Source organism: Pan troglodytes, chromosome 13, assembly GCF_028858775.2.
Source record: "Pan troglodytes isolate AG18354 chromosome 13, NHGRI_mPanTro3-v2.0_pri, whole genome shotgun sequence".
Lineage (NCBI taxonomy): Eukaryota > Metazoa > Chordata > Mammalia > Primates > Hominidae > Pan > Pan troglodytes.
This window is the reverse complement of record NC_072411.2, coordinates 43,110,113-43,131,915: the sequence shown is the minus strand read 5'-3', so window position 1 is coordinate 43,131,915 and position 21,803 is coordinate 43,110,113. Positions and strand designations below refer to the sequence as shown.

At 36.1% G+C, this 21,803-nt stretch overlaps 1 protein-coding gene across 1 annotated transcript in view; it reads left to right on the top strand.

The window, feature by feature from the left end:
- The window catches only part of LRP1B (LDL receptor related protein 1B), a 1,946,873-nt gene that overhangs the window by 1,099,793 nt on the left and 825,277 nt on the right, over positions 1-21,803 (top strand). The window contains exon 11 of the mRNA XM_063790432.1: positions 20,333-20,555. Coding sequence (XP_063646502.1) covers positions 20,333-20,555 — 223 coding nt within the window. The remainder of the gene's footprint in view (positions 1-20,332; positions 20,556-21,803) is intronic.

The window sequence follows — 21,803 nt, the reverse complement described above, 5'->3', positions numbered from 1 at the left end:
TTCTCCACGATAAGAGTTACATGGGTAAGATAATATTTTCCATTTTGTTCTAATACTCCTGTTAATTATTCCCCAGCTGTTTTGATCACTGCAGCACATTAGGCTGATGTCCTCAGAGAGTCATGTATTCTGATAATTGTCTTCACAAACCAGGTAGAATAAAGATAGTAAGATAAGATCACCCGTGTGGACCAACTGAGTAAGTAATAAGAGAAGAGCCCAGCTTTCTATTCAAATCATTGGAGTTCGTTCCCTAAATGCATTACCTTAAACTTGTTCATTTGAACCTCACATGACATTTGTCTGACAAGCTATGGCCTCTTGAGATTTTCCTACAGTTTATGCACATTGACTTGGCATTTCACTACTCTTTTAATAAAAGCTTAGTATCTTTGCATAACTTGGAGATTCTCAGTGTGCTATTTCTTTTCAATTATTTATACAAATTAAAATAAGAATTGTCTTGGAATGGAGCTATAGAGACTTTCTCTTTTTCATTTCACACAGAGAACTGTTCCTTTATCTTTTTTCCTTTGTCATGACTAGATCATATTTTTATTGAGACAAAAAGGTAATTTTAATATAGAATTTCATTAAAATCTTTATAAAAAACATTGACAATACTGTATCTATTGGTAACCTTTTATTTGAAAAATCCATTTGTATTTTCTCAAAGAGCTCTCCGCAGATGCAGTTTATAGGTATTGTCTGGCAAATCTGTGAAAAATTCTGAGAATCTTGGTGGCACGGAATTGGACGTTTCTCAGCTTTTATCATCAGTACCCAGCAATGGGCTTGTGTGTTACTAGAGACAGCTCAGATCCGTTAAAGTTCTACTGTGCCTCTTAGCAGTATCTCACTTTTTCTTCTGTAGCCTAAATTTTTCTATTAATAGAGTTCATTAGCTAATTTAATATGGAAATGAGACTCACCAAGCTATTTTTCCCTACCTACCACCCACCGTAGAAATCAATCTTTTTGAGGCAAGTTCTTATTCCTCCAGTAAACTGACATTTATCCCTTGAAACCTGTATATATAAAATTACCTTTATTGCCTATCATCACCCCCAAATCTTACTTAGAAAGTCTTGCAAGAAAGAGCACCCTATGAAACACAAAGTGCGTAAGAGAGGAAGGAGGGAAACATGTTCCCACTGGGTGTCTTCTACATGCTAAACACTGCATTTCATTTAATTCATTCAACCTCATTCTTAGGCATTTTTCTTTTTTTTAATTTTATGAATAAAAAATCTGGGGCTCAGAAGTAAAGTGTAGCAGTTACTCCTCATCCACAGGGGATACAGCCCAGGACCCCCAGAGGATGCCTTAAAATCACAGATAGTATCAAACCCTGTATATTCAAATTGTGTATTTCTAATACAAAAATCTGAGACCTGAACTGTTCCAGAATCCCAAACATTTTAAGCATCAACACGATATTCAAAACAAATGCTCTGCTGGGTGCAGTGGTTCATGCCTATAGTCCCAGCACTTTGGGAGGCCAAGACAGGAGGAGTGCTTGAGCTCCGGAGTTCACAACTGGTCTGGGAAACATGGCAAAACCCCATCTCTACAAAAATTACAAAAATTTATCTGGCATGATGGTGTGTGCCTGTGGTTCTAGCTACCTGAGAGGAGTAAGGGGCGGGCAGCCTATACAAGGTGGGTATGCTGCAGAAAGGGAAGCATCACATCCCAGGCAGGTAAGAGCAGGATGGTTATCACTGCTAACAATGGTCTGCAGTTTAAAACTTATGAAGTTTATTTCTATAATTTTCTATTTAATATCTGTGGACTGCAGTTTACCATAGGCAACTGAAATCTCCAAAAGTGAAATCAAGGATATGGGCGTACTACTGTAGCTTCCTCAGAACGAAATAGAGACAGAGTTGAAATTAAAACGCAGGTCAATCTGACTGTGTCTTTTGTATGCACCATCGTTTACCAAGCCTGACATGTACAGTGCCTAACAAAATGGATGCTCAATAAGTATTTGATGAATGAAAAAATAAATAGCTGTCTCTGAAGTTTTTTACACTACTTTTGCATATGCTACCACGTTTGTTCAAGGAGTTAAGTCGTAATGTCAAGGTTAATCAGAAATAAAATATTATTTACTTTTAAGACAGGAAAAGCAGGTTATGAAACAAAATAATATTAAGGAGCTAAAGAGAGGCTTACAGGGCTGGAACCAAAACTATGAGGATGCAGAAAAAACAGAACCAGCCACTAAGAAGCAAAATCAGTAAGATTTTGCTAACTACATAAAGTTAGGAATACCAGACAGCAGAACTTGGAATTTCAGAGAAAACACCAAAGCATGAGCAAACAAATCAAGGCATGAACAGCAAATGCCTGCCAGAGAGGGATAAACCTAGGATCCCCAAAAGTCTGCTTGCCATATCCTCCCACCATTAAGGGCTTCTTGATCAATTTCTATGTGCCCAATCTATTTGCTTTCCAATAGGGCTTTATATCCTGAATGTGAGCTGATCATGATTCCAAAAGAGTGAGCTCTATTTAGCATATAGCTTATATTGAAATAAACGATTTTTGTCAAACTATTTCCTTTTGACACTAGACACGTATTCGTGGAGCATATTGGCATAAAAATTTAGACATACTGATATTGAACGAGTCCTTTAAAAATTGGACATGATTTATATCTAGGATTATTCCCCAAAGATTATAGTCCTTGCTCTCAAATTGCTTAGAATCTAATGCTGGATTCAAAACGATTTACTTTCAATGGCAAAACCACAATTACTTTTGCACCAACCTAATAGTATACCTCATGATCAATGAGATCATCTCTGACGAAGTTTTTACATAGTCTTCATTAAATTAATTTTCCTGAATCCAGTGCACCAACATTAACTATTTATTAACGATTATGAAAATTTGTATACAGACTAGTGTGAGTTCTAACTGAAATAGTGCCGTCTTTGAAAAGTTGATCATATCTGTTGATGAAAAGAGAGAAGGAAGGGAAGGAAGGAAACTAAAGATTAAGGCTTTTCAGAGCATTATTGCTTGCAGAATTATTATAGTGTGCTCAAATATAAAAGGCTTGTGAGTCTGTTGTGCTCACTTTCAGTTAGCAATTTTGTAGCACTTTACTTGGGTGTGCTATTATCCTTATTTACATATGTAGGAAAACTGATGAATAATGCACATGCATCAATTAACCTTTCACAGTCTCTCAGCACATTAGAGCTCTGCCTACAGTTACTTCAGTGGTCCCAGTACTTCAGTAGAAACTCAAAAGTGCAGTGTTGTTATTGCTGTCATTTGTGTGTTTATTAGATACAGAAAATGTTTTGTGTGCTATAGAGACAACTGACTCCTTTTCCCGGAGCTCTTACCTTCTAACTGGAAAAGAAAGACAGGAAGTCTGAATACTGTTTTTGTTTGTTTGTTTGTTTTGTTTTGTTTTTTATACTTGCAAATGATAGTCAAAATTCAGTGTAAATAGAACTATAAGAAAGTGTGGGTTTATAAGTACATGATACTATACAGAACAGAAAAATATTGGGAGGAAATTGAGTATAGTACATTTTCATACATTAAGAGACCTGGAGTTTTAAACCAAACCCTGTAATTACTTATCTGCATGATCCTGGGCAAAGCACTTTATCTCCCTAGGTCTCTATTATACTTTAATAATCTCACTATCCAAGATGGAGAAAAGAGAATTTATCATGGTAATATAGAGGGCAACATTAACTCAGAGTTTATTTTCATTTGCTACAATTAGCACTACAATTTGAATTCTTTTTTTTAATTGACAGCATTGTTTGCAGTCTTTGTTTACCATTTGTAAATTCTGGTTAGTAGACCCACTATTGAATATAATACTTAAAAGCAGCCTTAACACATTGCCTGGGACAACTCAAAGGTTATATATGAGCAAAGAGAAGGAGAACACTTCTTTCTTCATGCTTGCTTCATTTCTCTTTCTCTCTCCCTCTTGGCAGGCTTTTTCTGTTGCACTTACACATACCTCAGACACAGTGACCGATGCCCTTGCTTTATATGTCTGTTCAAGCCATCAACCACTTCCAGCTTTCTGTGTCACAGTTTTAAAAACCTAAGTCAAATAAGCTGATTGACTCAGTCCAACTAATGTATTAGATGCCACAGGGCAAGCCATTCACCACTGGTCTAATTAGCTAGGAGAAGGAGGCAGGGGTGGAAGGTTCTGCCATGTCAACGAAGCTGGACTGCAGGACTGAAATTCTGTGGGAGAATGAAGGGCTTTTTTCTTAAGGAAACAAAAATGAACTGGACAGATATTCTAAACTGAAATTTCAAACCATAGCATTTTCCATTTTACAAATAATGCCAATGTTAGACACTGCTTACTAGGTTCATGACAGATAATACAATTTATTTAGAATGGCCTCAATACACTTATTGACAGTAGAACATTTGACTTCTGTTTTTCTTGTAGTGATGGTAGGTGTTCCAGTTACCATTTGCCTCAACCATGAATATTTATAAAGTGAGTAGTTTTTAGTTGTGTTAGAAAACTTCATCCAAATAAGCTTTAAAAAAAAGGAAATTTAATGGCTCAAATTTCATTTGGGTCCAATAGTTAAAAAAAAAAAAAAAAAAAAAATTCCTACCTGAAGCTCTCAAGTTCTGAGATAGACTCAGATTGGAGTTTTACCCAAATCAAGTAGACAGAAACTGGCAGAGAAGTGGTCTCCAAAAGAATTTTGGATACTGTATTAGTCAAAATTCTATCAGGGAAACAGAGCCAGTAAGATATATAAATATAGAGAGATTTCTTATAAGAAATTGCCTTAGGCACTTGGGAGTCTGGCTAGTTAGACTGAAATCTGTAGGGCAGGCAATCCGGAAGGGAAGGCTGGAACTCTCAGGCAAGAGCTGATGCAGTAATCCACAGGTGGAACTTCTTCCTCGGGGGAAATCACAGTTCTGCTCTTAAATTCTTTTAATTGATTAAATCAGGCCCACCAAAGTATTGAAGATAATCATCTTTACTTAAAGGCAGCCAACTATAGACACGAAGTACCGTCAAAACAGCACCTAGATTAGTGTTTGAGTAACTGTGGACTATACCTTGCCAAATTAACACATAAACTGAATATCATAGAACCTGATATTAGAAAAAATAAAGACATGAAGACTGAGCAGCAAACAATAATCTAAGACCTTTACAGGAAGAATTCTAATCCAAGTGTGATCGAAACAATCTGTTTTCTTTGAAAAACTAATTGGCCTATATGTAATAAATTGCAAAAATTGCGACAAAATACCAGTATTGCATAGCCTACTTTTTGTTTGTTTGTTTTTGTTTTTTGTTTTTGTTTTTGTTGGAGTCTCACTCAGTGGCCCAGGCTGGAGTGCAGTGGCACAATCTCAGCTCACTGCAACCTCCACTTCCTGGGTTCTAGTGATTCTTCTGCCTCAGCCTCCCGAGTAGCTGCGACTAGAGGCACACGCTGCCACGCCTGGCTAATTTTTAAAATATTTTTAGTAAAGCCGGGGTTTCACCATATTGGCCAGGCTGGTCTCGAACTCCTGGCCTCGTGATCTGCCCACCTTGGCCTCCCAAAGTGCTGGGATTACAGGCTTGAGCCACCACACCCAGCCTAGCCTACTATTTTAAATTCTTTGATTATGAGACTAACAAGAGCTTGTTACCAGACATTGCATCCACCTATCAATCAATTAACAATCTGCAGAGCTACCCATCTCAGTCATCCCTGAGTATTCATAAATTCAAAAGCATCTTTATCCTCAATGATCTTGTTTTGTATTTTCTCTAGAGGTGGAGGCCAGGTGCTTTAGAATTCCCTGTTGTAGTCTCAGAACCTAGGGTCTAGTTTTCTGGAAAGAAATTAATAAACAGCCAGGGAAGAGAGGGCTGGTTAAAAAAATGTTTCTAATATTTTGCTATTATTCATAAGGTTACAGTAAATAATTTAGTGTATGTGCTGTTTCTTATTTGTTAAGATGCATCCTCAGGTTGAATTTTAGAAACAAGAATTGCTGGATCAAATAGTAAATGAATATTTTATGTTGTTAGATACTGCCAAATTTCCCACCACAGTGATTATAGGAATTGGAGATGTCAGCAAGCTCCCCTGGTGATTATTATGCACAATAAAGTTTAAGAATCACTATTTTAGAGCATGGACATTTACCTTTTCAAGTATTAATCCTCTTGCCAGAAAAATGCCCCTGTAGGAATATATAATTGCTGGCATACCTGCCAACACAGCCCTACACAACTGGTTGTTGATGGAACCCCCGAAGCTCATCCTGGTCAAGAAACCCTGGCCTAGAAGCATCTGCAATTATCAAAATGCATGTTTTGCCAGTGGAGTGAGGATAGTTGTTTCCCTTCACCAGCTTCATTTGGCCTTTTTAGTCTTAAACACTTAACTTGAGGTTGATACTGCATTCCTGCCTAAAACTAAACCAACAAATTTAGATAAAACCATCATAAAGAAAGTATTGCTTTACAGAACTTTTGCCTTACTTTTTTCTAAGTACATCTGCCCCTCACAGCAAGGACAGTGAGCACTGAACAAAGAAATCTTGATCTTTCTACAATGGATTTAATCTGTATAATCCTATGATTTTATCATCACTGCAATATTATTGCACAATGTGTTCCAACATCAAAGTGAGATGTGTACACAAGTATAAACAATGAATACTGTAAAAGAAAGCTGTGCTGTAGTTAAAGTTTCATTTTTCAACACTGTTTTCCTCCATTTAGGAATTTGAAATAGAAATGGACAGTTCAGCTAACTGGTAATTAGCATAGCAGTGAACCAGGTTTGTTCAGCAGTCCACAACTTCGTGGATACTTACCTTAGTCACTTTTGAGACAGCCATCTGTGTTATTTCAGCTCAGAACAATGCCCTTACAAGCCAATAGGACTTCCTTAAGTGCAGAATCAGGTTACACAACTCTGTATCTCAAAGAGCAACTTTTGAATTCCAATATATTACATCAAATACGTTACTGTTCCACATGAATCACGTATATTGAGCATGAGCTTTTCAGTACTGGTATCCTGAAAACTGATCCCTGAAGGAGTGCTAAAATAGCACTGCCCTTGGTCATGAAAAGTAATATGCCAAAACATAAACTCCATTCTTTGTATTAAATGGAATGACACCTTGAGATCTTATAAAACAGGTAGACTTATTGGGAAAAATATGAAAGAACACTAAGTTAAAATATATTATGTGAAAATTAATATTATATTGGAATGCTGCTTTTTACTCAATTGAAATCTTTATCTCTATTCAGTTTTAATTATGAAGTCCTACTGACTCAGGCTCCAAATTATTTTTTGAATCTCCCTTGTCTTTTCCATTTCTACTTTCTACATTAGTGCATAACTACCAAACTGGTATCTCCCTATCCGTCACCCAACACTTTTAATCCATCCTCCTCCCAGGGAACAGTATTATATTCTTAAAATTCAGGTTGCTTACATAAAGTAAACAAAGAGGCAAAACTTGTGCTAGATTTGAGAGCCAATCTAACCCTTTTCGGAATACATCCGAGTTCTGTTATAGTCTGATATCATAGGTAAAATCAAGTGAATATTGAAGAAATATCATTAAAGATGAAAATTGGCTAGATACAGGAATACTCAAATCTAACCCTGAACTAATCACTACTCCTTACAAGTTCTCCAAGGGAACTGTATGCAAAAAGGACAATGAAAATGAACTGAACAAAGTAGTAATTTATGATTAGTAATTTAGGCCTGAAATATAATTCCAGTGAGCTATGCTGTATAATCTGGAAAATGTATTTTTCTATGCCAGAATGGCCTTATCTTTATTTTTTACCCTTTAACCTAACTTCAAGTCTGAGTCTTATATCTTATGATTCCCATATGAGGAAATTTATAAAGAGCCTGTCAAAGGCCAGATGAAAAAAATTATATATATGTAATATATGTGTTTTTTATATATATGTAAAACGTATTTATATATATATATATAGAGAGAGAGAGAGAGAGGGAGAGAGAGAGAGACAGAGAGACAGAAAGAGAAAGAACTTAGTATGTGCAGACATATGGCTAAGTTCTAAGCATATAACACTGAGTCAAGCAAATATGGCCTCTTGGAGGTTGTAGTCTGCTTAATAGATTTTAAACAACTTTATATGTGTGTGTATCTATTTTATGCAAGTAAAATAAGAAACAGTGTTATAGAAGTACAGAATGCCATGAAATTATGTCAGGTAGATCTAATTGATATTGGAAAAACAGAAAAGATCTTTCACAGGAACTGACATCTAAGTTGAAAACTAAAGCCAAGGTTGGAAAAGCATAGCAGACATTAACTTCAAGGCTAAGGGAAAGTGTACATGAAGTGCAGAAAGGGAGAAAATGCTTGGATTTTTTTAAGGAACAGAAAGACAGCCAAGGTACTAGAAATAGAGAAGAGCATCACTGGATGTCCAAGGTGTTAGGAGTGAGGAAAGTTACTGCTAGGTGAAACTGGAGAGAGAGGCAGAAACCAGCTCATGTTCGCCATTGTTGGTAATGTTAGCAATGTAAGATTTGATTCCTATTTCTCTCAGCAGCTATAGGAAGGTTTATAACACATAATCTACTTTTCATGTTAATGTGCTGTCTTTGGCTACGATAAGAAAAATGGCTTAAGAAACTGAGACACAGTGTAAATTTCCAAGTAACAGATGACCGTTACTTGGTTTAGGAAAGAGGAGCAGAGAAAGAGATAAATATACAGATTCAAGATATACATTGAAGATATAACTGGCAGGTGTAGTGATAAGTTGGACATAGAGGATACAGTAGAAGGTATGAAGGATGAATGCCTCGTTTCTGGAATAAACCATTGGATAGAAGGAAGTGCTTTTTGCCAAAGTGGAGAAAAGTGAAGGAACAGATTTGGAAAGAAAGAGCAGGAATTTAATAGTAGGTATGTTATATATGAGATATCCAAAAGAATCTCAGCAAAAGTATCAACAAAACAACTGTGTTTATGAGTTAGAAGTTTGGATGACAGGCTAGAATATTAGTGAGTTATTGTAACATTAATGAAAGTCATGGGAACATTCAAAATTGTCTATGAGAGAGTTCTAAGATTACAAGACTGAACCTGAAGTACTCCATTAGTAGAATTCTGGACCTGATGTAGAGAGAAGAGGTGGAGAAAGTAACTGAGGAAAAACAAGCCAGGTAGGAAGAAAACCAAGAGAGTGCTAAGAGAAAAAAAATGCCAAAAAGGAGAAAGTGATGAATTTGGCCTGATGCTACGGAGAGGTCATAAAAGGAGGCTGGGAAAAGTCCATTGTTTTAACCACATGAAAATACTTGGTAACTTCTGTAAGAAAAAAAATTTGAATGGTAAATTTGGATGATGTATCATTGTGTCATGAAGTGTGCTTAAGGGGAAGAATAAAGTGTATGAAAAATTCTGTAGCAAAGTTTGGATGTAAATGCAGCATGGAGAAAAGGGACTATAAATGGAGGGTGGTTTAAGGTTAAGAGAAAATTTTTATTGGTTTTAGAATGATAAGTAGTAAAGCAAATTTGTGTGCTGAATATGACATTTAGTAGAAAAGGAGAAGTTGAAGATGCAGAAGAAAGGGAAATAGTTGCTGAAGTCAGGTCTTAGAGAAAAAGACGGACTGAATGTATATTTCTCCCCTGCATTGGACTAAACAAAAAGAGAGGATGCTTGCTTCTGTCTTACAAGAGGAGAGGAAAAAATAATTGATCTAGAAATAGATATTTTAGCTGGGGCTATAAGAAAACAAAGGATTTGCCTTTCTGTATGCTCTAATTTCTGCAGACAGAAAGAGGCAAGACTATCCTTCTGGAGTTGAGAGATGTGAGGTGAAGTGAATCATAGGGTTAGGACAATGGAGAAGGAATGAGAAAGAAAAGTTGAAGGCTGGTGAGAAAGTTGAGAGAGTCAATGGGGACAGAGTCTCAATGAAGTCCAAAAGTGTTGCAGTGGGAGTACCTGAGACTGATAGTAAACATACAGTCAAGTGGAAGAGTGAGATTCTGTGTGTGGTTGGGAAGACAGGTAATTTCTGGTGAAGACAAAGAGCATACTATTTATCACCATGGGAATCTGTGGTGGAAGTGTACTGGAAATAAAAGGTCATAGGCACAGAGGAGGCCAAGGAAACAAAGAATAAAGTTTTGGATTAATTATCCTGTAGGCATTTCAATATCTATGGGATACTGACTTCCTTGATTTAGAGTGGTTAAAAAGACAGAAACCTGGGTACCAAAATGAAAATAATGACATACAAGAATCAGAAGATTGTAGATGATTCTTCAAGGATGGGTGCTGTCAGTGATACAACCAGTTTGTGAGACCTTCGCAAAGCAGTGGATTTTACCATTTGAGCATAATGTTCTGGAACATTCAAAGTATAATCTTATGATATTATGGAGCTTGATCATGGAGTGAAAGTTTCAGAATGCAGATCAGAAGGGTTGGGGTAGGAAGAGGGGAGGTTGGTTTGTATCAGTGGACAAAATGTTAGCCTGTCCTATGCTTTAAGCAGAGACTTGTGTAAAGAAGGGTGAGATGCCATATGAACTTTAAAGTAGTTTTTCCAGTTCCGTGAAGAAAGTCATTGGTAGCTTGATGGGAATGGCATTGAATCTATAAATTACCTTGGGCAGTATGGCCATTTTCACAATATTGATTCTTCCTACCCATGAGCATGGGATATTCTTCCATTTGTTTGTATCCTCTTTTATTTCATTGAGCAGTGGTTTGTAGTTCTCCTTGAAGAGGTCCTTCGCGTCCCTTGTAAGTTAGATTCCTAGGTATTTTATTCTCTTTGAAGCAATTGTGAATGGGAGCTCACTCATGATTTGGCTCTCTGTTTGTCTGTTATTGGTGTATAAGAATGCTTGTGCTTTTTGTACAATGATTTTGTATACTGAGACTTTGCTGAAGTTGCTTATCAGCTTAAGGAGATTTTGGGCTGAGACAATGGGGTTTTCTAGATATACAATCATGTCATCTGTAAACAGGGACAATTTGACTTCCTCTTTTCCTAATTGAATACCCTTTATTTCCTTCTCCTGCCTGACTGCCCTGGCCAGAACTTCCAACACTATGTTGAATAGGAGTGGTGAGAGAGGGCATCCCTGTCTTGTGCCAGTTTTCAAAGGGAATGCTTCCAGTTTTTGCCCATTCAGTATGATATTGGCTGTGGGTTTGTCATAGATAGCTCTTATTATTTTGAGATACATCCCATCAATACCTAATTTATTGAGAGTTTTTAGCATGAAGGGTTGTTGAATTTTGTCAAAGGCCTTTTCTGCATCTATTGAGATAATCATGTGGTTTTTGTCTTTGGTTCTGTTTATATGCTGGATTACACTTATTGATTTGCGTATATTGAACAAGCCTTGCATCCCAGGGATGAAGCCCACTTGATCATGGTGGATAAGCTTTTTGATGTGCTGCTGGATTCGGTTTGCCAGTATTTTATTGAGGATTTTTGCATCAATGTTCATCAAGATATTCGTCTAAAATTCTCTTTTTTGGTTGTGTCTCTGCCTGGCTTTGGTATCAGGATGATGCTGGCCTCATAAAATGAGTTAGAGAAGATTCCCTCTTTTTCTATTGATTGGAAGATTTTCAGAAGGAATAGTACCAGTTTCTCCTTGTACCTCTGGTAGAATTCGGCTGTGAATCCATCTGGTCCTGGACTCTTTTTGGTTGGTAAGCTATTGATTATTGCCACAATTTCAGCTCCTGTGATTGGTCTATTCAGAGATTCAACTTCTTCCTGGTTTAGTCTTGGGAGGGTGTATGTGTCGAGGAATGTATCCATTTCTTCTAGATTTTCTAGTTTATTTGCATAGAGGTGTTTGTAGTATTCTCTGATGGTAGTTTGTATTTCTGTGGGATCGGTGGTGATATCCCCTTTATCATTTTTTATTGCGTCTGTTTGATTCTTCTCTCTTTTCTTCTTTATTAGTCTTGCTAGCAGTCTATCAATTTTGTTGATCCTTTCAAAAAACCAGCTCCTGGATTCATTAATTTTTTGAAGGGTTTTTTTGTGTCTCTATTTCCTTCAGTTCTGCTCTGATTTTAGTTATTTCTTGCCTTCTGCTAGCTTTTGAATGTGTTTGCTCTTGCTTTTCTAGTTCTTTTAATTGTGATGTTAGGGTGTCAATTTTGGATCTTTCCTGCTTTCTCTTGTGGGCATTTAGTGCTATAAATTTCCCTCTACACACTGCTTTGAATGTGTCCCAGAGATTCTGGTATGTTGTGTCTTTGTTCTTGTTGGTTTCAAAGAACATCTTTATTTCTGCCTTCATTTCGTTATGTACCCAGTAGTCATTCAGGAGCAGGTTGTTCAGTTTCCATGTAGTTGAGCGGTTTTGAGTGAGTTTCTGGATTAAGAAAATGTGGCACATATACACCGTGGAATACTATGCAGCCATAAAAAATGATGAGTTCATGTCCTTTGTGGGGACATGGATGAAATTGGAAATCATCATTCTCAGTAAACTATCGCAAGAACAAAAAACCAAACACCGCATAATTCTCACTCATAGGTGGGAATTGAACAATGAGAACACATGGACACAGGAAGGAGAACATCACACTCTGAGGACTGTTGTAGGGTTGGGGGAGGGCGGAGGTATAGCTTTAGGAGATATACCTAATGCTAAATGACAAGTTAATGGGTACAGCACACCAGCATGGCACATGTATATGTATGTAACTAACCTGCACATGGTGCACATGTACCCTAAAACTTAAAGTATAATAATAATAAAATAAAATAAAGAAGGGTGAGAATGTTGCAAGATTTAGTCCTGATATTATCTAAGACAGAGGTGGGTTTATAGAGTTTCAATTACAGCCTAAGAATGAGAGATGCCTCACAGTCAAAATGTTAGGTCAGTGTGTCGTTACCTTTTAGGCGGTTAGATTTGGCAGCTGCACTAAAGTGTAGCCATGGGTGACAGAAATGAGCAAGTGGGCATAAACCAAGTGGTTCTTTTCTTCGAGAATAGGGACGTGGAGTAAGGAAGGGGAAGTAGTGATGGATCATAAACAAATCAAGTTGTACCAGCCTTTCTCTTGCTGATAGGGCCTAGACTCCACTTCAGACAATGACAGTCTAGGGAGAGGAGATGATTAAGCATTTTTCCCACCATGTTTCAAACTACGTTAGACATTGATGAAATATCTGTGTGACATGGATAAAAAGAAAAAATAAATCAATAATAAAAATGTACAAATCTTTCTATTTCTCCACATTTTTAGTGCTCCACTTTCACAGTGTCAAGTTTCTTACTTGCCGAGTTAACTCCTGGCTCTCAGATTATGGAAAATGAAAGGCAAGTTGAAAGAAAGGCCTAAAAAGCGAATTTGCTTTCATAATAAAAAGGTGAATGAGAGGCAGTATTGGGGTGAAGTGGGGATAAGGATGGACTGCATTTGTATTTGCCAGAGTTCAGCTAGCTTGATTAGGGAATGACGTTTGAAAATCCATGGTTTGAGTAATATATCGAATTTAAAAGAGATAAAAATAATTTTTCTAAATTGCTGCTCATTATTAATGTTCTTCTTCCTTATATTTTCTCTAGAGACTACTGAAAAGATTTAAGATGTTTTCAATTTAGGCCAAAATAATATTTCTTCATAAATATCATTTTGATTAAGTGCCAAAATGGGTTATGAGATTTACTTGTGAAAATTACAAAATGAGTCCTTAATTTAGAGTTAAAATTTTAATATGAAATATTCCCTAAAGTAGAATGATATATAGGAATGAAAAAGAAATTATTTAGGCAGATAGTGAGGGTAAGGAAGTCCTCGGTAAGGTTTTCCCTTTAATGAAAAGCAGCCCCAAATCATTTTCTTTTCTAACAATGAGCAGCCTGTAAAATCAAGCTGCAGACACAGACAAGCAAACTGTAAACTTGCATGGGTGAATGCTGGCAACTGTGCCAATAGGAAAAACTACCTGGCACTAGGCATGTTCAAAATGGCGACACCATCTTTCCTTTTTTTTTTTTTTTTTTTTTGCCAACCACATGTGCAGTCAGGAGCAGACAACATGGCCCTGGCCAGGCAAAGACCCAATTTGCATAATAAGATTAGGGTGAGGTGGCCGGCTTTCTCTTGCACTATGCAAACATCACACCTGGTCCGACCAGTCTTTGGGCCCTATGTAAATCAGACACCTCCTCCTCAAGCCTGTCTATAAAATGCTGTGCACTCTGTTGTGGGCCAGAAGTCCCATACGAGCACCCCTCTTTCTCACAGGAGAGAGAGCTATTTTCCTTTCTCTCTTTGCCTAGTAAACCTCCACTCCTAAACCCACTTGTATGTCTGCGTCCTCTATTCCCTTGGTGTGAGACTATGAACCCCGGGTATTTACCCTAGACAAGGACGCCGCTTCAATGTTTGCTTGTTCAAAATCTTTAGAACACAATTTTTCTGAATCTTAAAATAGAACGTTAAATAATATGGGCAGTTAGTCATGGCATTTGGGCTTCCAAGTATAGAAACCTACCAAAGTTAGCTCAAATAAATAGAGATTTCTTTTCTGAGAGGAATCAAATAATCTCCTGTATTCACAGACCTAAGGACAGGAAGCAAAGATGGACTTCCTGGGGCCTGGAGAATCCCTCACTCAAGGGAGACATGTCTTCTTTCATCTTGTCTCTCATAGCCCCTTTACTTTGATATGCAGGCTCCAGTATTTCTTCTCTCACACCCTCCCATGCTACCAGATCACCTTACCTATTTTACAGCAGCTGTGCACCAGGTGGACCCCATACTTTGCAGTTGAGATTATTGAGAGAAAGGGTCCTAGTGACTCCTCTCAGTCTATGATTTGGTTTCACTTGAATCCCATATTCCTTCTTGGTCTAATTATCTATGAAGAGAGAGGAGATAAATGGTATTATGCTACTGCGCATAGGGCTTCCTCTCTCAGAAACACTAAATGGGGCAGGTTTAGGTAAATAAGGACGTTCAACGAGTCAACCACATTGCCTGACATATCCAATACACGTACACTTTTGGAGGAATCACTAGTGGGAATGTTTCCAGAATATAGAATAGCCAGCCGACAGTGGGAGTCCATATGTCAAGTTTAATTTCTGTGTGTTTATGTATAAACTGAAAACCAAGTACAAGAGAGATTTTTCAAACAACAAAAGTGAAATCCCCAAACAAGTAAAGATCAATAAATAACTGTCTTGAATAGTCTTGGCTAGACAGACAAAATAGCTTAATTGTTTATTATCCACATGCTTTAAGTGGCAGAAACTAATAGAATTTGAATTTAAACCTTTTATTTCAAAGACTCATTACTTTTTCAGATTTGTAATTGCATTTTAGAATTACAATGCTAAATATTTAATATTCCTACTTTATTTCTAAATATACCTCAATTACTCTATATAATGTGGAAAATTACTTTCTTGTTCAAGTTTTGTACAAGGTACAATGGCATAAAAATGAGGTTATATTGCTATTGATGCTATTTGGATAACACTAAGTTACTATAAAAACAAGAAAAAAATAAAGTTCCTAATGCAAACCTTTCTGAGGAAAATATGTATCATTTTCCTGAAATAAAAAGGAAAGCAGTTGTCTTCATTAAGATAAATTAATAAACATGGAGGGTTTGCCAGACCCTAATCATAACAATGATTTTTGAAATCTGGCAATATATGGCTCCCTACTCTTATGTCTTACTCCCCTCTTAGCTAGTCCCCATTTTGTATCTTGTTATGTAAAATACCTTGTTTTTTTAACTTCACTTCAAAAAAATCTTGTTGTGTAACCTAACTTTCTAAAAAGTTAAAATGAATGATAAGTCATTTCATTTTCAGAACCTTTTGAAAATTTCTAAATTCCGTCAGTAAGTTATAACTAACATTTAAGAGTTAAGGACGGGGACTGACTATGCAGTTAAAGGACATGGACAGAACTTTGATGTATTTAAATTCCCTTATGTTTTTTTGAGTTAAAGTACAGAAGCATTATTTAAAATGGATATCACTGGCAAAAGCAATTCTTATTTTTATCAGCTAAAAAAAATACATGCTTTAAGATGTCAGTATGTATAACAATTGCTTTCCTTTAAAGTATAGAAATGATTGGTGCCATAACTCTGTAAGCACAGTGCTCTGTCACTGTCCATGAGCGCTCCCTTTGTGACTTTTGATTTATGTTAGGCAAGTTTACCAATAATACTCGAAGTTTCTTACTATCCTCAACTGTATAAAACTTATATGACTGTAGTGAAACGGGGCTGCTCATACAATCACAAAGATGTCAGACAAAAACAGTTTCCCATATCTGACGGGATAATGATGTCAAAACAATAAAACCCTGTTTACTAGAGAAGCTGCATTATGAAAATAAAGAACGGGATGAATAATTGAAAATTTGAAAGAAATGTTTTCTTTTGTGAGCTAATAGTTAAACATCTTAGAAATAGAGACAGTTGTTGGATTTGGGTTTCTTTTAATATTAATTTTTGTTAGTGGAAACTAGAATGACATTTAAAAATAAATGTAGAACAAGAGAACAGCAATGCCCCTTTTTGCTGCATAACAAAAAATAGTTGATAACACAGGTGAGAACAAAGAAAGATTTTTAAAAAGTATTAGTATTGCAATCCTAAGGGAATGGGGCATAGGGCTGAATTGGGACTGGTCTCCACAATCTACCATGAGTTTTCCAGGGAGAGTGCTAAACTGGGCCCTTGGTTCCTGGTGCGGGGAGATGCTGAAAAAGAGACTAGGACCCTGGAAGTTAAGAGAGTTAAGTGTTCAGAAAACATCAAATATGGTGGAATGAATGGGATTCCAAACCACCGTTGAAATTCCTTTTTGTGTAATTTTGGGGGTGGATCATAGGCTTTCCCACTGTTTCTAAGCCCTAGGGGTGGTAACAATAAAGTGCAAAATCATTGCATTTCAGTTCAAAAGGCATAATATAATCTAATTATAACATTATGACAAAAATCAGACAGGTCTCAAGTTGGAACATTCTTCAAAACAACCCTTATCTACTCTTTGGAAATATTAACATCATGAACAACAAAGGAAAGCTGAAGAACTGCTCAAGATTAAAGGAGTTGAGCAAGAAAAGACGATTAAACACAATGTATCATGTTGAATTAGATTCTGAATCAGAAATTTTTTCTATAAAGAACATTATCTGTCAAAAGGCAAATTTTGAATGACTATACATTGCACACATTGTTAAAGGAATTGATTATGAGAGATATACTGTGGTTATGCAAGAGAATGCCCTTGTCTTTCCTAACCTTCTTAAGAGATGGATACTGAAGTGTTTAGGAATAGAGTCATGATGTCAGCAGTTTACTCTGAAGTGGCTCAACGAGTATATAAAATAGCCAACGGAACAAAATGTAAACAACTGGCGAATTTAGGTGACGGGTATAGGCATCCATTCTACTATTCTTAAAAATTAAAAATTTTGTGTAAGTTTGAAATTCCAAATAACAAGTTTTTCAAAAAGCTGTGACATTTATGGCTCCGGCAAAGACTAAGGATAAGGGCTTTGAAACTATTTCATCTGTAAAATACAAATTATCTGGTACTTTTGTCTCTCAGGGAAATCATAAGGATCCACAGGATCGTGGAGTTTGCAGAGCACCATTTACTTGTTTATGATTTGGAAAAATATTTTATAGAAAAGAAGAGAGTGATTTTTAACCCAACAACATTTATATTACAAATGACATAGTTGAATTTTAAATATTTAAAAATGTTAGCTTGTGTTTACCAATTGTAATGCAGCTATGCCTCCAGTAAAGAATGCCCTAGGAATGAAACTTTTCTCTGTAACAGGAAATTTTAGGGTAAAATTAAACACCACTAAAAACAAGCACACAAATAAATATTTATATCATCATGTGACTATAGGCACTCAATAGCTGCAACTTTATGTTCACGTTGCTATCATTCTTTAGAACTCTGATTTTTTGCATTTCAATCAAAAGTGAACAGAGCTCATCACAGTCGGGAATCTGAAGTCTGAGAAGGTTCAATTTTGATCAGTTATATATTTACATGTGCTTTTTTTCATGCTTGGCAGAAACTTAGAGAGTTATCTCAATCCGTTTTATGATTTAGAAAAAAATATGAGAATCAGTTGCATCAGTCTTGTAATAGAAAGTCAAAAAGAATGAAAAATTTCTTGAATGAATAACTCAAATTTTCTGAAACCATCATCATCACCTGGTTTATACTCTTCCTCCATAACTAAACTTCCCAAACACAAGTGGCAAAAATTACTAGTATTTTACTGAATATCAGATTCAGTGACATTTTCTTAATCTATATCCTTCTTTTTTTTTGCTTTGTAAAGTGATTGACCCAGTCAGCCACTCGATTTTTTATTCTGAAAATTTTCTGTTTTAGATGTCTATGAACATCTGTGTTACTGCTAACTTCTGACCTCCTTTACTCTTATTTCTCTAATAGCCTGCCTCCAAGGTTCTTGTCTTGAGACGCCTCTTTTTTTGTCAGGGGTCAGGGGATCTCATTCAATTAAGTCATCTGAAGATGACTTTATAGAAGGCTTCATCTTCAGACTCACCTCGCTCCTTAAGTACCACGTAAACAGTTGCAATTGCCTGCTTCATAATGCTATCTAAACGTAGTCTCTACACATCACATGATAGCTAGAACCTTCATTTCTCCATGGCCAAAGTCAAACCACCTGTACACCAACTCCTCTTCACCTCTGTGAAATGAACCAGTGAGAAAAGAAAAATATAAAAGGAGAGGCATTGTGAGAAAAAGTTTCATGTAGCAAGAATAATGAACACTGTTCTATAGTAAGAAAGAGTGAAACTGGGTACTCCTTATAGAAACAGAATAGCTATGAACAAATTGATTTATAAGTGAGGAAAACAGAGATGCAGGATGGAAGCAGGAAGAGAGAGAGAGACGGAGGGGGAGAGGGAACTCGTGCATACCAAGCAGTGATTTGATCGTTTAGCATGACAATGAGAATGCAGGGTGTGCCCTTTATTTATTCTTCACTAGGCTAGAAAGATCTTCACCTAAATAAATATCACTTGAAAAAATCATTTTTAACTTATGATAAACTGATCTTTCAAGAACATTTGGTGAAATATATACTTATAATAAAATCTAGCTTGTACTATTACAAATAGTATGCACTAATGTTTAAAAATTAGTCAATGTCTCCCACAGCAGAGAGAACTAAATTAAAATTAAAGTTTAAATAATGTGTTTAAGCTTTAAAGATACCCCATACTGTTAGATAATGTAAGTATGTTGAGAACAGTAACTAAAAACTAATTCACCAAGTTTGTAAAATCAAATATTTTATACTCTAGGTAATCTTAATATTGCTCAGTCACTGTAAATCGGATTATTCTTGAGATTGTATTTAAGTCAAGGCAAGATGGTCTTCTATTTACAAATGTAATTTAGTCTCATGAGTGGGTAATCTTGTTAAATATTGTCAGGTTAATTAAAATTGATTTGTGTTTACTAAACATAGTGAATACTAATCAAATATTAGATACTGAAGTGTTGGAGTTACATTTTAAACTTTGACAGACACCATTAGCACAGTATGAAAGAATTTGTTGTCTCAGAGGTCAACATTACTCTTCAGCCTTTTCTCCAAAATAAATATTAAGAAAAAACAAGAAGAAATGACCTATACTTTTTAAATACAATTTTGTGATTTGGGAATATTTGGGAGAATTTGGGATAAGTTTTGGTGGGGAATTGATTATTTATGTTTTATTTCTGTTGCTACAAACAGCACATTTGCTTTTCTGTCTGCTTAATTCCATTCCAGGTTTGCTATTCTCCACCACTCATAGCGTCATTGAGCTCCACATAATAACTTTTATAAGACACAAACATTACCAGGCAATTTGAAAGGCAGGTTGAAGATAAAGGCTGATAGCTCACATGCCCTGGCCTGGTGACTTGGCTCACTTCTGAAGCTTACACTGAATGTGGTTGATGTGCATTAGCTCTATGAGGCTTAAAGAAACATTTCTGCTAATACAAAAATAAACCCACTATAATCATTCATTTTGGGGAAATTTTACAGTTGTTGGTTAACCTGCTCCCTTATGCCCTGCAATATTCATTAGCAGATTTCTCTGTTTATGAGTGATATTATAAGGAAATGGTTATATGAAGCCAACAGATGTAATCACTGAAATAAATTAGAAGAAAAAGTTCTGTTTTTTACAGATGGCTCCATCAAATGTGCTTCCCTCCCCCACCCTCCACTTTAACATTTAGTTTTCTTTCAACAGAAAACTTTTCTTTACTGACTACGGGAATGTCGCCAAAGTGGAGAGATGTGACATGGATGGGATGAACCGAACAAGGATAATTGATTCAAAGACAGAGCAGCCAGCTGCACTGGCACTAGACCTAGTCAACAAATTGGTTTACTGGGTAGATCTTTACTTGGACTATGTGGGAGTAGTGGACTATCAAGGAAAAAATAGACACACTGTCATTCAAGGCAGACAAGTAAGTACAATTTTGTTAGACAATGCTCCTAGGGTAATAAAATGAAAGAAATAATACTAAAAAGAATACCAAAATTTGCAATACTGAAAATTTCTTGTAAAGTCGAGCTGCAATGAGTCATAAAAATTACAGTATATTTCCTATATTGGAGAATGTTCTTTTCACAGTGATATTGTGATATTTCCACAAAATTGGAGATGCCTCTCTTGCTCTTTCTCCCTTCTATTAAAAACAGAGAAAACAAGTAAACAAAAAACAAAACAACAAAGACAAAAATGCTGTATTAGCAAGAAAGAAAAGTATTAAAATAGGTCAGATGTTATGGCCTATTTACTAAAAACTAATTTAAGTAGTTCATTCATGAGGAGCTGGACTATCATCTGTCCCATGTGGCATAGGAGATATTTTGCTAACAAAAACAAATGCCTGTTCACAAAAGTACCTTTATTATAACAAGTTCGATTAAATTTTGACTTCTGATGTATTCAAGTACTTCCTAAAAAGAGAATTCTGTGAAAGTCACGAAGGTCAAAATTCTTCCTAAATGTGTTACTTTTTACTTTGCTGAATTACAATGTTTTGCAAACAACAGTCAGTGAATGCCTAAAAGAGATCTCTAAGTAGAAATCAGCCTTATTTACTATAATATATTTAAAAATCTGATTTTATCTCACTAATGGCACTTATTTTATGTGAGATTCTTAGTCTATGGAGCTGAAATATGTGAATCTCTTTGGATTCTTTTGCAATGCAAGACAGGTACATTCTGTAATTATCCTCTAAAGTTACTTTTACTTTCTAATCAGCTTTTAAAATGAAATCCTTTCTCCTTCCTTGACAGATAAAGAGATGCACTAATCTGTCTGGGGTGGGGTTGGAGTGGGGGAACCTGTTCAATGTTAAAGGTGGGCCAGTGCTTTCTCTCTCACCTTCAACTGCCCCAAAAATCTTGATTCCTTTCAAAGCTCTTAGTTACAACCTTAGAGGACCTGATCTCTGAGATGATTATCATGGCCCTTCTCTTTACTTATTTGCAATTAAAAAATTAAACCTTGTTATGAACATAGGGAGTTCAAATAAATTTTTTCATGACTACTTTAAAAAGTTTTGAAAGCCTAAAGTGTTTATTCTTTTTTCCCCATGTCTATTGCCTGTATTTTGCTTGTTCCTTAAAATATGCTAAGTCTGCCACTAAATAATTAAACATAGATACAGTTTTTGAAGTACTGGGGCTGAAGGCAAAATGGT